Source organism: Molothrus aeneus, chromosome 2 (genome assembly GCF_037042795.1).
Source record: "Molothrus aeneus isolate 106 chromosome 2, BPBGC_Maene_1.0, whole genome shotgun sequence".
In the NCBI taxonomy this organism is placed as follows: Eukaryota; Metazoa; Chordata; class Aves; order Passeriformes; family Icteridae; genus Molothrus; species Molothrus aeneus.
In genome coordinates this window covers 46,955,551-46,973,910 of record NC_089647.1, presented here as the reverse complement: position 1 = coordinate 46,973,910, position 18,360 = coordinate 46,955,551, and the positions used below count along the sequence as shown (strand labels likewise).

General features: G+C 34.7%; 1 protein-coding gene across 1 annotated transcript in view; it reads right to left on the bottom strand.

The window, feature by feature from the left end:
• PAN3 (poly(A) specific ribonuclease subunit PAN3) overlaps positions 1-18,360 on the bottom strand; it is a 79,109-nt gene that overhangs the window by 27,956 nt on the left and 32,793 nt on the right. Inside the window, exons 6-8 of the mRNA XM_066544867.1 lie at positions 16,505-16,666; positions 8,265-8,415; positions 130-377 (exon numbers count right to left, since the gene is read on the bottom strand). Coding sequence (XP_066400964.1) covers positions 130-377; positions 8,265-8,415; positions 16,505-16,666 — 561 coding nt within the window. The remainder of the gene's footprint in view (positions 1-129; positions 378-8,264; positions 8,416-16,504; positions 16,667-18,360) is intronic.

Genomic DNA, 18,360 nt, shown 5'->3' with positions numbered 1-18,360 from the left:
TAACTAAAAGGTTAAAGGCCTCACCTTCATACAGAATAAGCCATTTACAGCATTAAAAATAACATCTGTAGTATCAACCAATTCAGCACTTACAAACTCCAGACAACTGTGTACTGAAAGCCAACATACCATTCCTGTGAGAGGTGCTGGAGTTGTATCAGTGTAGAAGTATGTTGTTCCACCCACTGTTTCCTTCTGGATCACCTGGCCAGTAGATGGAGGCTGAGAGACAGCATTAGCGACAGATGCAGAGGCACTAGTAGGCACCATATAGTTTGCTGGGTTAGGAGTATGACTTCTTCTTCGAGGAGCAGGAGATGTATGAGGAGTTATTTTGGGAGAATGAAGAGGAGAAGATCCTGCTGACAGCGACATTCCTTAAAGAAATACAAGAAGACATTCTAGATCAAATCTATCATCAAAAAAATTTAGCAATTTCAGAAAAGCAGCCTTCACTACCAACAACATTCTGAGCAGGTGAGACACTTAACTCTTCGTAGAGATATAGAAATCCTTGAGAGATAAGACAGTAAGAGCATGACTGAATAGGTATCTTTCCCCCAAAATTTTTATTTATTGCAGAGAAATAGGGCTTGGGAACTTACAATATACACATGAAAAAATGAAATTAAAAACATAAGTAGCTGAAAAGGGAAGACAAGTCAAAATAATGCTGTGTCTAAAAGACAGTTCATTAAACTGCAAAAATATAAAATATTAATGATTATGTAAGTGAATGTTTACTTAACAGTTACATGAGCAGTCAATGGAGTTTGCTTAGCTGTAACTCACTTCACCTAATTATGCATGTACGTTTATTAGAACTCCACAGTTATGTCTCCAGTAATACAGCTCATAAATAATTGTGTGAATAATACACAATATGCAACTAATAATAACTTCAGGGGAGTAATTACCTATTTTCCTATAATTATTATATTTAAAAGACATCCTCCAAAAGATCTATTTGATATGTAAAAATAAGTAACATCTCATGATATTAAGTCTATTAAACAGTCCTGCTGGAATTTTCTTATTTATTTTAAATTATTTTATTGGCTGCTGTTCACCTTCAACATTACAGGAGCAACTCCACTGATGCCTGAGAAACTCTGCTTCTAAACAAAGTGCATTAATGAAAAAAATAAGGGCAACTCTTCATACACACTTTTTAGTTACCAAACTAACTAATTAATAATTACTTCAAGAGCTATTGCGTGCAGAATTCTCAGATTTGCTTACTTATAAAAATTAGCTGTAAAATAGACATTCCAGGGTGCTGCTGAGGAAGAGATAACCCTTCAAAAAAACTCCTTGCAGAGTTACTTACTAGCAGAAGATCTGACATATTCAGATGTTCAGATTAACACCAAGGAAAACATCTTTGAAAGGTATTATTGCTCAGTTCAGACTGGGATGTACTTTCTTTTCTATACAGTCAGAATTGTATTAGTCATACTAAATCTTTTCCTTGAAAGAATAGAAGATACACAGCTTTCATATTTAACATTCTGATGACAGCTGAGAATTCTTCTCTAATTAAGAATGGTTAGTTATTACTCAAGTATTTGATTAAATTAATTACGTAAACTCTAGTAACCAGAGTAATTTAAGCAAATATCCAACTAATAAAAGCAAGAGGAATTTTTTTTTGCATACACACTTTTTAGTTACATAAACTAGTTTATTTAACTTCAATCATGAGTTACTGTATGCAGAGTTCTCAAAATGCATCATCAGTAATGCGTAGGAGTGATTTCATACTCGTATCGTGTCCCTAAAGCAATCTCATCCCTCCTACATTTCTTTTTTTTCTTTTTTAAAACAAAAGACAAAAGCAAGTTTCAGTATTAACAAGTAATCAGTACCTTGGGAAAATTACTTTGAAGCTATATTACCCTAATGATATTAAAAGAATATTTGTAACCTTTCATTTAGCTCCTCTCATTTACTCCTTTGACATCTCAAAAGCCACGTTTATTAATTCAGCACAATTCTCTTTTGTTCCTCAAAAATGAATAGTTCCAACAAAATGAACAAGATTTTTTAAATGTAACTAGTAAAATCATATGCCTTTCTTTTTAATTGTGTCCCTTAAGCCGTTTATTCTTTTTATAAAACTGTAAATTATAAGAATATGGAAGGATAAAAGTCTGCACTTTTCTAGTCTAGAACTTTTCTTTGTATTAATACACATACATGTGTGTACACACATCTTATAGATAAGCGGTATTGTAAAATATTGCTGATCAGTGTACTAACTTAAAAAATGAATTATAATAGGCACTGATAAATGGTAACATAAACAGTCTCCTAAAAATCTGTTTAGAAATTAACTGTATGATTGTAAAATGTTACATATCTGGATAGTAACAATTTATACTACAAAAGAAAGTAAATTTTCATTAAGGGAAAAGTTACTTTGAGTGACTGAGTAATACTTCAATATTTCAATAGCTCTGTAAATATTGTTACATTTTTAACAAAAGACTAAAACACAAATGCATTCTTAATCCACTGGGGAAAGATCAATTTCAAACGAAACAATGTATTAGTATTAAAAGCTGAAGGATGACTAAAGTGGCCATTAAACTGAAGCAACTCTACAGTTAATGATAACTAAGAATTGTCTTCATCCATGGAAAGTTAGTGACATGTCTTTTGCACTCTATTCCAATAAAGCGGTATTAACTGAAGTTCTCGCAAGCACATCATCTCAACTCAGACAGGAATAAATGGCTTCAAGAGTAACTCAATAGAACAGCCAACTGTAGGGATCAGGAAATAAGAACTCAGCAGCCTTCATATATACTGATGGAAAATTAACTGAAGAGACCTCTCTGCTTTCAAATAAACACTATAGGTACAAGACACTAAGTAATATCTTACAGTAAAGTCAAGACTTGCAACTCGCTAAAATTATACTGTAACCTTCTACTACAAGTTTCCCAGAAAAAAAAAAAAAAAGATCTCTGGTGATTTTTAGAGATTCAATTTCAAACAATTTCCACTTTAAGATTTACTTTTCAAAAAAATTTATTCCTGTCAAAGAATAGTTACACACACAAATCCTTCATGTCTTTGCACAGGTATTAATGCAAGATTGAAAGAAAAGGATCACAGCATCACACAAATCCTTTCACATGGCCTCCCAGTCTAGTTAGGTCTCCTCAGAAAGGACATTGAGAGTTCAGTGAAAATCACCCAGCAGGCAGAACATATGGCCTCCTCATTTGCCAATATGCATAGTGAGTTCAGGAGAAGAAATAAGTTTGACCAGAGTCTGGTTTTATTCTACTAGAACATACTACACATGCTACAACAATTTTGCTCCTGCTGCCGTGGTAGGTATGGACAGGTTGAGACAACAAATACTGAAGGTTACAGATTCTTCTGAGAGACTTGCATTACATTCTGCACAATCTAAATAACTACTGAAAGCCCAGCATAACAAAAAAAAAAAAAAAAAACCACAAAAAATACCCCACAAAAAAAAACCCACTTAATACAGCAACTATGCATATGTAAGTACTTCAGGCAACTAAAAGAGTGCACAAACTCAAGCAGATATCACCAACTTCATTAGTATTTCAGTAAATTAAAAGGACACTAATAGTAATATTTAACCATAACAAATGGAATTAGAGGAAAATAAAAGTAGTCTTTTTAGCAAGTGATTATATATTTCTACTGACTAATCCTCAAGGAAAAAGATGTTACTAAATATACAATAGTAACAACAGAATCAGACCTCACAGAATTAGGCTGGTTTTAATAGCACAGTTGATAAAAATGCCTATTCACTTAAGGGCCTAACAAAAAATGAGCTTTTAAAAACCTACTTATGATTTATATATATATACACACACATATACATGTATACACATGTATAGATATATATATATAGATATAGATATATATCTCACTCCTATCAGTGATCTTGACAAATAATATTAAGCTTTCCCTATGAGAGGGTTCAAGATTTCCCTGCATCAAAATTCAAATGCCAACAGGAATACTATGACAGACATCAAAAAGCTGGTTCAAATTGTCCCTCTCCATTCCTTGTCTTAGGGAATCTTAATACACTTCATGAAGAAGTCAAATACAATCTTAAAAGATGAACTGCAAGGGGAAAGGGCTTCTTTCACTTTTCTATCTAAAAAGAGGTGTTATGGTATGCAGTTGTCATGGTGTTGTCACACCAACACAAATGGTTGTGGGATTTGAAGATTTTTTCCCAATATTCACAGTAAATATGCAGGCTACCTACACACACCTGCAGCTCCTGATGCCTTCTTGTAAAGAGATACTTACATATCCCTCTTATTCTCATATTTTCATTTATTGCCTTGTTTTTTATTTTTGAAGTTTCATCGTGACAGAGGAAAGGGAAATGGCAGACTCTGACATGCATTTGAGACAATGCCCAAAGACATTTTATGAGATTAATATTTCTAATAAAGCTTTGTAGCACACAATGTATTTGAATTAAAAGCTACATTGTATTTTGAATCTGATAATTCACACAGATAATCAGGATCAAAGGGCATTAAGCATGATTTCTTAATGACTCAGTATCTACAACTTTTTGATTTAATGACAATTCACAACTTAGTGAGGCAGGATTTCATTAAGCTCAGGTGTATGCAAATCAGCTGGCCTACAACATTAAAGGTTTTAAAAAACCTTCAAGTTTTGCCTACAAATTTACTAGTTTACAACCATATCCCTATGTCTCTAATGCTTGTAACATATTCAGAGGTGAAAAATTAAACATTTAATATTTTATCACTTTAATGTTCTGTACTTTAGAGATACCACAGACTACCAGGTAAATTTTGAAGAATGACAAAGCAAAGTAAATTATAATATCAGATTATTTCAAGAACTTAAAGTAGCATCCCTAAATTCATTAACTATTTCTTTTTATTGTAAGCTTTCTATCAGGTCATTAGCATTGTAGCTGTGTATTTTCAAGTTAATTAAATCTGCTTCATTCCCTAAACAATTTGTATTTTCAATTCTTCCTCTTCAGTTTCAATTGGGAAAATAAGATAATTTTAGAGTCTCTTTGCCTTCTTCTCTTCCTACATTATTCTGGAATAGCTGCAGAACTTCCTCTGCACCACATTTGATCCAAGAGGCTAGAACAAGTTCTTGGGGCCTTCAGCCACACAAACCACCTCAGCTGAAAGTGCTCCATCTCCAGCTGGGGCTGTGGGCTCTGAGAGCTACAATCCTAAAGCACATCACAATGGAGATGTGTCAATTGGACACCAGCATGGCACATTTACACTTCTGGCTCCTAAGCCTGCAGGTTCAGACTGGCAGCAGAAATGGCATCTCCTACATTCTGCATAGCTCAGAATCTGACTTGGACTAAATATAAAAGCAACAGCAATTTGCTGTCACTTCCATCAGTGACAAAGGCATCATTCTTTAGGTAAAACCGAGACATTTTTCACTACTGGGGCTATACATCTGTTCTCTCTCAAGTTCAACACAGCAATGACATCACTTCAATGACATTCATGAATTTCTTTCATACACTGTGTTGCATATTTAATGGCATTAATACTCTAACACAGCTACACAGGACTGGGTAAGATAAACTTGTAAGCAAAAGTGCTATTTGAAGATCATCAACTTCTTATTAGATTTCCCACACAGGGTGTGTTTTCTAGCAAGGAAAGGGAGGAGCAATAAGGTAGTATTCAGGTGAGTTTACGGAAAAAGAGTTTGGAAATGGTAAATGAGATCTGTTTACAACTCTTCAGTGAAACAATTTTCTCCAACCACTTGTGTAAGCTGCACTTCATATCACTCTGTTTCCATACTCTATTAAAGGCCACCAAGATGAGCACAACTCCATGTTGAGATAACCCTAGAAAGCACTTACATAAATAAACATGTGAATGTGGGACTAACCTTCTTCCATGCTACATCCTAGTCGATATGTCAGGCATGGATCCAACAAGTTACCCACTGAAGTATTTTATGTTTCCCCTGTCATATCTTTCAGTACTTCTGCAGTACTGTTGACAAGACAGGCAGAACAAATATTTCCCAAGGACAAGAAATACTAGATGTCAAAAGTGGTTTTGATTTGCCTCTACCTTTAGAGAAATCTCAGAAATTAGGTATGTGAAAGAACTTACATTTTTTCATCATCAGGAAGGAAATCAAAGAACTGATTTCATAATTTACCTACTTTGTTATGAGTGAATAAAACTATAGCAGTCTTAAATACTCCTACTACATTTCCTTATTTCTCATGAAATTTTGACTTCCTCCAGTATCCTGTAAATTACAATAAGCAATCCTAATCTCACATAAATACTTAAATCCGCAAAGTTATTCTACTGGAGAGTATTCACCCTTTAACTAGAAGGAGACTTATCTTTATTCAAAGGAAAATTCTTATGAACTCTTTACATGGCTTTTATTTGAATTTGTTTTCACTTATTGAAACCTAACATATCTCAACCATTTTTTCATGACAACTTCAGAATGTATTTCAGTATTTTTTCATTCTGTTACCCAGTATGATCTAAGTGGTGAAGTTTCCCCACACAAAGATACTGCTTTCTTATTTAAGAGCCTAAGCTTTTAGAAAGAGCACCTCCTAGCTGACCCTGAGGTAACAGGAATTTTTGTGCATGGATCCTGTTGACAGCTTTAATGTTGACATTTAAATAAAAATAAATGTCTGTGAGCAGTATTTACATAGGACACTTAGGTTCAGAGAATTCTGCACTTAGTGAGAGAAGAAACGCTTCTAGAAAAATTCAGAGAATCCAACCAAGGTCCTTACTTTGAACTATATTTTCATTTTATTTATACAGGAAGAGCAGGGAAACAAGCCAACTCTGCCTGAAGTTCTCTCTTATGAACACTCCCCCATCCCTCTTGTCCATAAACAAACAATAGTATTTGAGGCTAGAAAGTATGCAGCATTGGTATCTGTATTTATTTCTAGGACCTGAAATTGTTGTGCGAACTTCTTTCATCAGTGTTACTTATCCTTTCAAGTATTACTTACAGATAGTAAAGAAATTGGACTGTGAAGGATCCCTCTGAGACCCCACTGGACACTTTCCAAAAGTAGATCATTTTACTGTATTCTATTTAATCCTTTATACACTTTTCAATCCAGGTGACAAGGCTGAGAGGCATATAAACACAACAGTTTTCCAATAAGACGGTACAGCACAATATAGGATCAAGCAGACACAGTACCACAACATGTTCATTTGGTCAGCAGAAGTATCAATCTGTCCTAGCCTGCTCTGCTATGTTTTCACATGCAAGCTTAATGTTGGCTTCTTTCACATTGACACTGGCATCAAGAAAGACTGAAGTTCATTTTAATAAATGGTAATTGCCAATAGATGTTTTAAAAAATCATTTATAGCATTAATGCAATTACCTAATGGCTCTCGGTAGCCACAAGAGACTTCTGGAGGTTTAAGTACATACAGAAATTCATTAAAGAATTTGCAGTTTGAATATCCAGATTTGCTGATAGCTATATACTAAAAATATTTTCATTTTAATTCTATTAATTTTGTTTAAATAAGTTAACACCTTAAGATCAGAAGACCAAAAGATGCATGAAGGGCTTGAACTTTTCAAATGTGTAAAAAAAAAAATCTGTCACTCAATTACATAACTGCATGGGACACATTTCAGTAAGAGTTTTAAACCTGGGAAATAACTATAAATTAGAAGTCTTAAAAGTGAGATTACATGTGACAGATACAATAAAAATTAACACTATTTTGCAAGGCACAGTACTATAGAATTAGCTTGTCTTCTACTTTGTGTTTTTAAAGCAGATTTTTAAGTCCTCATATGCACTCATTAATAACAAAAAAATACTTCTACATCACACAGTCTAGAAACATAAAAAGAGCACATTGGTGTGTAGTAAACCAAGATCATATGCATTGTAGACTATAATGCATTTCTAGACTATGGGTAGTATAAATCCTCTCCGGGTACTGCTCTGGCAAGAACCACTCAGGACACAGTATGTGATAACTCAGCAACCCTTTTCCCCAAAAAGAGCAGAGTAAGTTGTTAATTTCAATGCTGCTGTGGCTGAGCAGATTTCACAGCCTGCAGTGTGATTTCCATACTACTGGAAGATAAATCCCAAGTTCCTCTGCTTTTTAATGATTGCCTTAAAGTTAAGAGCTGCAGTAGGAGGTAGCTACACCTATAGCACACTGTACTAGAAATCATTACTCTCAACTTACCTGGTGCTAACCCAGCAGTAGCAGGACTTCCCATGGAGGGGTGAGAGAACAAGGCTTGAGAGAAGGCAGACATACTTGACTGGGATACATTACTCAGCCTGGAGGTTGATCCTCCTTTAGGAATAAACTCACTTGCAGATGGATTTGGTGTCTGTTAAAAAAAAATAATAAATTAAATGTTTATTTCAAATGAGAAGGGATTTATTTGGTAGAAAATACTTTCTAGACAGGCCTACTAGTACAAGGGGTATTTTTACAGTACATACAGCTTACTGAAGAGAACAAAGAATACTGGAAGCTTGTCTGCATGAACAAATTTAGACACGTTTTAAGCTTATGTCTGAAGTGTTAGAAGCAAACTTTCCATATGAGCAGCTGGTCTACAAATTCATACAACATTTTGCAAAAGGCTTTCCATAAGCATTACAAGTTGGAGAACAGATTTGACACTGAGAAAGCTTTGCCACAGCTGCACAGACTGCTCTCCCACGACTTCAGCAATTTTGTCTCAAACTAACTAGCAATTTCAAATTAAAGGAGTAAAAATGATTCCTACTAGAAAAGTCACCCCTGCCTCTATTTCATATAGATCTGTATGTTCAGTTTTTTTGTGAAGGTAACTTCTGCTTTAATTACCTGTTTTATTTATCTAACACTCTTAATAATAAAGTCTAATTTGGTGCCATGGAAAAAAACAGAATAAGAATGATGGCCAAACATCCAGTATTTGTTAGTACATAAAACAAACACATGAGCAATTTTTAATTTCTATTAAAATCAGTGCAGACAGTTTTGTAGTTTGGAATCATGGTGTTTGTTTTGAGGTGAAGTTTTTGTTTGATTTGGGGCAGGGAGGGTTAGAAAAAGAAAATCCCAGTTAGAGCTCTGAAGGCAAAACACTTATCATTGGACAGACAATTACAAATGACGGGAGTGGAACAAAAACTACATTAAGTCAAGAAATAAAATCAGTTATTCCATTAACACACTGAAAATCTTGAAGATTATTGAATTACAGGATTTAGTTTATTAAGTAATCTGCACAGTACCTCCCAAAAGTGTCTAAAGTAAAATAAGAAGACAGCAACAGTTCCCAGTAGACAAGGGGTACTGTTAAGATAATCCATAATGGTTTTTACAGAAAATTATATTGGACTACTTTGGTTTCAGGCAATTTTAAAATAACCAAATATATCAACTGTTAGTTAAATTGCTAATACTGATTTTACCAATATAAAGCAGCATCAGAGAAATAAGTTAGTGCCAAATTAGAAGTGAAGTGTGAACATCAGTGAAGAAAGCATTTGAGAACAGTTTCCGTTAAATGGGTTTTAATACCTTTACTTGATTATTTCTGACAAATATCATAGTATTAATGTGTTTCAATGCAGAGAAAAAGAAGGTTCTCAAAGTTGTAAAGTCAAAGAAGATGCCCAAGTTTAAAAGCAAATAGCAAAAATAGTCTACCTCTAATCACACAGTAAATTTTAACCATGATCCACTTTATGATACCAACTACCACCTTATTTGTCACCTTACATGTACATGTTTCTGAATACTGAAGGAACAGCTACAAGTAAATATGTTGACTGTGAAGTAAAACATTGAAATGGGTAAAGTGTTCCATGAATTTTAAAACTCTTTAATCACACTTCAGGAAAACATGTTAAGATATACACTAATACAGCAAAACAAATTATAAGTTGACTTATACAGACTGAAAACACGTAATTGATCCATTTATACTCAAAAGGTAATATTCTGGACTTATCTGAATTTAGGTACAGGAATAAGTAAGAATAGTGCTCCTCTAGATAAAAACTGGCATGCAACGATTCAGTGAAATCTGCACTGAAACTGAAGAAAATTACAAAGGTGGTGAAGTACAACTTTTCCAAACAGTGATAGAGCTAAATAGCCATCAAACAAAACAGCTGGGAGAGCAAGGGACAGAATTTGCATCATCTTGCTAAAAGAACACAATTCCAAGGAACTACAAGATCTACATTTTTCCACTGCTAAAAGTAGCAATGACACATGCACAGCCCTATCACATCTAAATACTGTGTCAACCAGATGACAAGGGTGGGACATGCCACTAGAAGCATGCAAGCAGAGAAAAAGATACCTTCTGGAAGGTAACTCAGACTTTCCTAGAGCAACTGAGAGAGTTCCCAAAATCTCATCTTATAATTTTCACCTACTGATTCAAACTTCTACGGCACAGAGATGCATTTTATTTCTAATCACATTCTGCAATTTTCATAGACCAGTTTTCCTGTCTAAAAGTCACTTACTTACTAAAATGTTACTTACTTGCAAAAAGGTACTTACCTACTAAAAGTTACCTATAACCCCCATCAAAATTTTTAAATGCAGCTTCACTTTAAGAAAGAGCTCCACTTTAACTGGGAGGTGTTTTAATTTATCCAAGTGAAAGAGTCAAACCCAGCAATCTGCTAGGGCTGATCTGGTTTATGCTGTAGAATTACAAACTGCAATGGGTCAATTCAGTTTCATTCCATTATTTGATATCACAATTCAGGATGAGCATCAAAGCCGAGTAAGATGAAGTTGTTTTCACATAACTTTGATGAAAATGTTGTGTATGAGTAGACAGCTCTGATTCATGAAGACAGACCCTATACTATGAAAGCTTGTTTTACTTCTCTGTGATGCTGAGATGCAACATGAAGCTGCAATCCAAGACTTTTCCCACTGGTAAAAAAAGTGATTTAACTTTTGGTTACAATTTTAAGACCCTTCCATCTTCAAGTTGTTTTCTAAATACAGAAAAATACAAGTTCCACAGTCAGTAACCACAATAAACAAATCAAAGTAATACAGCAAATTCTAGTGATTGGTGGTCAAAACTAGCAAATACTGTCAGACAATTTGAAGCTTAAGCCCCGATCCACATTTAAATTCATTACATCTATGTGAAGCTGCAGTTCTTAAAAAAGTTCTTCTATGCTTTGGAAAACATTTTATCTGAAGTAAAATATTAATTTTTCTGAAAACAGTTTTCTTGCATGAAAATAATTAAGATAATGAGGCCAGATCAAGTGACCAAACTAAGTGAGGGAATGTAATATTACTATTAGCTTTTTAATATTTAATATCTTAATTAGTTTTGAATCTTTGTAGATAACCATTTTACAGCAATGACCATGCAAATATGCCAAAATGAGAAAGCCACATTCTTAGTGGCCAATGATTCAAAGTATTATATTCTTGGCCTTCAAAACATCCTACTTTCATTCTGTCAACTCATAATACAAAGTATAAATTCCAGTTTTAGCTTTACATTTGGATCAATGGCAAGCTTGAAAATCTGTTTAAATGGTAACCATGCTTTAGAATCCAACTGAGTATTCTTACAGTTTTCCCATTAAAGTCCTACCAGACTCAAATGGAAAAACTGTAAGATGACAGTTTGAAAGACTTCCCAAGATGACAAAAAAATTTAAACTTTTATAAGAATGAAAATAATCTAGAGATCTTCTTAGTGAAAACATTTTCTTCATTCTGTATTATGTTTAAATTTTGTATACAGCTTTTAAACAAATGCCATTTAATTATTAATTCATTATTCATCTCAGAATAAAGTAACTTATTCATGCTAGATGAGGCTTAAAATTTTAAGTCAGAATAAATCAGGATTGGTAAAATATGTAGAGAAAATGGGTATTGAAAACTGTTATTAATTTTCAAGAGTAATTCAGAAGAATAGACATGCAAGAATCATGTAATGATTATGCAATACTGTGATGTTAAAAAGTAGCAAATGTACTTCTAAACCCAAAACAATAAAAAAGCCTACTAGCACTGTCTGCACTGTATTAAATAAGTCTACTTTCAGTTTCAAATGCACATGCCCCATAAAAAGGGACACACAAAATTTCAAAATGCTAATCAACATGTCTTCAGTTAACAGCATAAAAGAGAAGTACAGCTGTGTCAGCTACATTATGTATTTCTAGCAAACCACCTAAGATGACTTCTAACTGATACCTTTGCTAAAATTGCCATTATTACCTTTTCCTCTCAACCTTGCCAACTGAAATGTCACCCACCTCCTTCCAATATATTAGTAAAGATGCCACAAACTAAAGCAGTAAAGCAACTTCCCTAATTACTACCTGAATTTCTTTATTATGCATTCTCAGAATGATTCCATGAAGAAACTTCATCTAAATACCCCCCTCTGAGATTCTTTATGCCCATGCCTCTTTTCAGTCAGCCTTGCAAAGAAACTTCCAAAGACAGACCAAAAAATACTGAGTCCATCCAGCTCCACTTACAAAAACAATTCCTACACTTCTGTACATCACAATGAAAAAACTTTATAAAATACAGTCCAAATAAAGGCCGGTTTTAGCCACGATGCAATTACTAAGGATGGGACCAAAAAAGTACAAAAGGAGGCCAGGACTATTAAACTACTCATTTGTGTCAACAGTCAGCTCAGAATTTGTCTGGTGACTTTTATGCTTTTACAGGTATTAAAAGGAAATAAAATTAAAACGTAGCACGGAGGGGAGGAAAAAAATATTCTACGAGTATCACCAAAAAAAACCCACTCCAGAACAATTAAAGGGTCCTTAAAAGAATGTACAGATGAAAGCAAAGAGCAAGCCAAGGATCTAAGCTGAAGACCACCACAGGAAGGACAACACAGCAGCATGTGGCATTACTGTATGTTAAGGAGTTGCACACAACAGATTTCTGTAATCCAGAAATAAAATCAAAATTACTGTTTCATCAACTATAAACTTTGATACACGTGATTTGTCTTTACGCTCCTCGGTGATAAACTTGTAAGGCCCCAGTGCTGTACTAATTAATAAATGAATCCTCAAAGTGCCTTTAAGTACAGAAGTGAGCTGAATACAGGGATGCACAAGTTATGAAGCATTTGGAAAGTCATGCAGGGATCCCACAGGAATACTGGAAACCACTCTTCTATCTCTCTCTCTCATTTCTCATTCAGCATCTCTCAACACAGCTGTACAGCAGCAGCAGAGACACCACATCAGCTTCAGAGGCTTGGTTCTGGTTCCTCATTCAACCAAAGCCCAAAGCCAGCTACCTAACTCAAAAAGTAGGCCAATCTCATTTGATTTCAGAAGGATGTGCTAATGTACTTACCATGCTAGAAACTGCATGCAAGCTTCTTTGTTCTCTTTTTATGTTCTCCTTCACTTCCAAATTTATGCTGATCTGTTCTGACATCCCAAATTACATAATCGTGTAATGGTTACAGAAAACCACCACTAACCCACAACCATGCTACAAAGCAGGGCACTCCTTCACCAGTCTATTTTTGGCACAGTTTTCATAGTATCTCTTAGGAATACAGAAACATGCCGAAGTCTTTCTTGAGTTTAACATCTTATTTTGTTGCTGTTGTTGGGTTTTGGGGTTTCTTTGTTGTTTTTTTAATGGGCAGAGGCTCTATATGAGGAGATCCACTTTACAGAGCATTACAGAATTGTTGCAATTCCTTCAAAGATTCCTTGTGAGCCATGACTTCAGGAAAATATGCATTTTGTGATGTCAGAGCAACCCAGAAGACATGGGAGGTTGCCAAGGACTTCAAAGCAAATCTTTCTATCCCACCATTGAATTTGCGTAACATGCTACATTATTATAATTACTGTGACAAGTCATCACATCGCTCCAACAATAGGCTCTAATAAATTTCAATTTGCCAACATTATTATTTATGTTACTCTACTGCTCTCACAGAAGAATTAAGAGTCAATTTAATTAAAACTGGGTAAAATTACTTGGTTAAAGATTTATTGGTTTATAAACTAGGCCACAGGCTCAGACAAAACTATTAGCAAAGTCTTGTTACAACTGGCAAGTAGATCTCACTAAAAAGTAAACTTTAAAATTATATTTGGAATATTTTCATGTTTCTTTAACAGAAATCCTTCAAAGTACTGTAAAAACATGTAAAATTTTAGAGGTCTGCTCCTAATGCAACATGCTTGAAAAACTTCATTTCTATTATTAATTTTTGCTCAAGAAACAAAAAATCAGGTTTTGATGGTGAATAAGAACTAATATGTATAGCTAAAATGTATCAATTCCTACTATTCTAAGGAGGATTACATTTGCTATTATAATATATATCATGTCGTAGTATAGTAGCTCAGGACATTTCCTAATAAAAGGTAGGATATATCACTATAAAAAAAAACTTTGATTTGGGTTTTTTCTTCTTTTTTTAATGCAGAGTACAATTCACTCTGCAGACTTCACTTTCAATCATTTAAGTGCAAGACCATATTTAAACAAAACAGATTGGGATTATAAATTCATAGCCATGCAGGAGTAACAGTTAAATTCTTTTACAATGCAAGTTTTAACACCTTTCCTTCTTCAGTCTTGCCAGACTCCACAGTTGCTCTTCAATCCCTCCTGTTTCTCCTCCAATTCTATTTATTATGGCTGGCACATCCTTCTGTTCATATTTCCATCACATGTGCTTATACATGCTTTGTTAAAGCCCACGTCTCCATGGGAAGAAACACAACTGTATCATGTAATACAAAATCTTCAGCCACACATACTTTAAATCCATTATGCAGCCAGGATTCTGGTGCAATAAAGGAGACTGGAACTGTACCCTTCAAAAGCTATGTGCTCTGCAGCCAGTCCCAAACACTGCCAACCTTAGAAAGCATGGGGACCTTGAGCTTCCTCCCCTGTGCCACACTTTGAACAATACTTCAGAGTGCACAGGCACTGAGAAGACAACTGCTCCTGGCAAGAAGCTTCAAGTTTCAGGCCCCTGCCTCTCCAGCCTCCAAAAGCATTAAGTCCTTTTGTGTCTAATCTAAATGGAGTAGATTGACAACAAAGCTTGTTGCATCACTGTACAGCAAGAAAACAACAGAGGACAGGAGTGAAAACAGGACTTTTTTGCCCATTAATGTCCACCTGAAAACTAAAAACCAATTTTCTGCTTCTCTCTTCTCAAAACAACTGTCTTTAATTACAACTTACATTCACTCTAAGATACACACAATAAATTGAGTTTGTCAATCTTCTTTCCCTTCACAACAGTACTGCTTCACAGGGTCTCACCACTGTCCTTCAAGCTTACCTGGTCCTTCTACCAATGTTTCCTTAAAGCTTCATCTTTTCTCCCTCAGTGACTATGTTGCTTCCCCAGCAGCAAAAGGGCCAAGACAGGTCCAAATGTCCCTAACCCACATAGCATCATGCTGCCTACATCACGCTGCCCATGACTGCTCATTTCAGTAACACAGAGATGTGTCCAAACATCAAATAACACAAAACTAGTATCAGTGTGGAAAGGAGCTCGTACAAGCGTCATGTTGGCCCTTATATGGCAGAAATTCAGTGAACTGAAAGAAAATCCTAAAGTGCCACAAGTTTTAATTACAAGTCTGTTATCAATTTACCCACTTCATTCACTTCGGAAGCACTAAAAATAACATCACCGTCATAGGAAGACTAAAATAGCAATCTCTGAGGAATAAAAAGCACTACACAAGTGAAAACAGTTTTAGCAGCAGTGGTACAGCTCCCACCACTGTAGTAATTTCCATCTAAATTCCACTTTAAGGGACATGAAGCAGATTCATCCTAGGCTAGAATTACCCTTCATTTTCATCCCAAGGATTACTACTACTTCGGTAGAGACATATTCAAATCCACCTGTACAGAGTGGATTAATAATTACAGAGCTGAAGAAGATTCAGGCATAAAGTTAAATAATGGTAGAGTAGCATACACTTCTCAAAACAAGCTGAGAAATATAAACTATCCAAACACAAAAATTAAGAATTTATACTTCCTGATGGCAATTCATACTTCATGATGGCAATGTGTTCAAATTCTGTACTGAGGGCATCTATTTGCATTGTGTCAATCATTTTAACAACAATCACTAATTTTACCAGTAAAAATCTTCCTCAGGTAAGAATTAAAGGCTGTGGTTGTTTGCTTTTAGAATACATTAAATGATTACTTTTGCTCCTTCTCCTCAGATTATACCAAAATCAAGTAAAGGACATAGCTCAGCAATGGGTGAAGCTAATTAAGTATCTCCAAATCACTCTTAGAGGACCATTGTGTCTATTATGTAAAATAAATATTTGATCTTAACTCATACTTGGAGTAACTCTTTCTAACATTTTCCAGAATTGAAAATAAACATCCAAAATACTGAAAAAATTACTAGTAAAAAATAATTTTACCTGTAAATTGTTTTCTGTGACTCTGTTCCACCAAACCATATTGATGGGTACTCCTGTTTTACACCTGTCAGCCAGACAGCCAATAGGGTTCTTTGATTTTCTTGCTTTTGATCCCACCGGAACTATCCTCTCATCCAGCACTCCCAGTCGATACTTCCTGGGCTATGAAAAAGAAGGAGAGAAACCAGGCCACTCCTAACAACCCTCATCTAAAGCTACACTAAAATAGGTATTGCACTGAGATATGATTTTGGATTGGTGGAATAGGAAACAATTTGCAAGTAAAATTTAACTGAGACTGTTTCCTTTCAATCCTGACTATTTGGTTACAATAAATAATGCTTTAAAAAATTTAAAAGAAAATAAACTTCAGAGACTACTAATTATTTGTAAGCAAAGCCATCCAAGTCAGCCACTGAAATATGCACATAAATTTGGAAATTCTGTCCAAATGAGAAATTGTTTTTAAAAAATCCATGTTTTCAAAATAAATACCTTCAATCACATCATAATAATGAACATCTCCTTTGAAATTTCTACTAAACAAATTTTAAATTTAAATTTGCCATGACTCATCTCCTGAAAATTTGCTTTTAAAAATCAGGTAAAACTGAGAATCCAATTGCAGCAGAACAGTGAGAAAAACATTTCTGCTTGGGTTAGTACTTAAAAAAAATAACTTCAGCTACTGTCTTAAGTGAAAACAGACAAGAATTACTATGACAAATGCATTGGGAACTGTCATAAAATTGAGAAAATAAAACATTTGAGGAAGTTAACATGCAGGAATTACTTGCACCTCATTAACAGTGACATTTCTACTACATTGGCAATGATCTCTACAAATGGAACTATTTATAAAGAATGATATGAACATTAAATTCAAAAGGCACACTGTAAAAAAGAAAATCTGTTAAATACTTTCAAACAGATAATGTACAGAAGTTTTCAAGATTTCTCTGTGCTTTCAAACCTATATGTATCTACCTAAATAGTAAATATCATCAAAAGAAAGATTTTAGCATCTATGCATATTTAGACCAGGGCCTTTTACGCCAATTATATCAACAATTGGATCAAATTGCAGAGGTTGGCTGGTTTTCTTTTGCTGTGGGGTTTTGCCTCGGCATTTTTATGTGACAGTGCAACTATCATCTCAATATAGATCACTCTAAGTAATCAAAGCTTAACTTACCTTTATTCAGGTATCTACTTCACCTAGCACCTTAGAAATCTTAGCAACATGTACCTTCATACACAGTTTACAAATTACACCTCAGGAAAAAAGGCAAGAATCTAACTGGAGAACATTCCCCACTCACACAGAAACAATTTATAAAACACAGGACAAAACTACCATAAAATGGCTGCAAAACCAAAACCTGAACAGATTCTCTCCTCTACTTCCCCAGAACCTTTTAGGCTGAAAGCTTTGGAAAGAATTAAAACTCATTAGAGTTAACAGTACCTCATCATTTGCCCAAAAAACCCAAACAAACCAACCCCTCCAAAAAACCCGCAAAATCCACAAACAAAACGCAAAAAACACCCAAGGATACCAACATGGACTGTGAACTACAAAGGCAATAAACTCTATGGAGGAGTTAACCAAACTTTAGTAACAATAAACAAGAATGAATTTTAGCATACCAATTAGAAATCTGTGATGGGTAGCAGAAGTCCTCCTGCACTTCAAACACATACCTGATCATGGTAAATCTAAATACAGGTTGTTCATTTGGAGAAACACTCAACTATTGGGCAACTTATCTCAGTAAATCAGAAAGACTACTAAAATTCTAACCTGCAGAGTCATTAGAGCTGAGATGCTGGACATTCAAGCAAGATTGGACTTT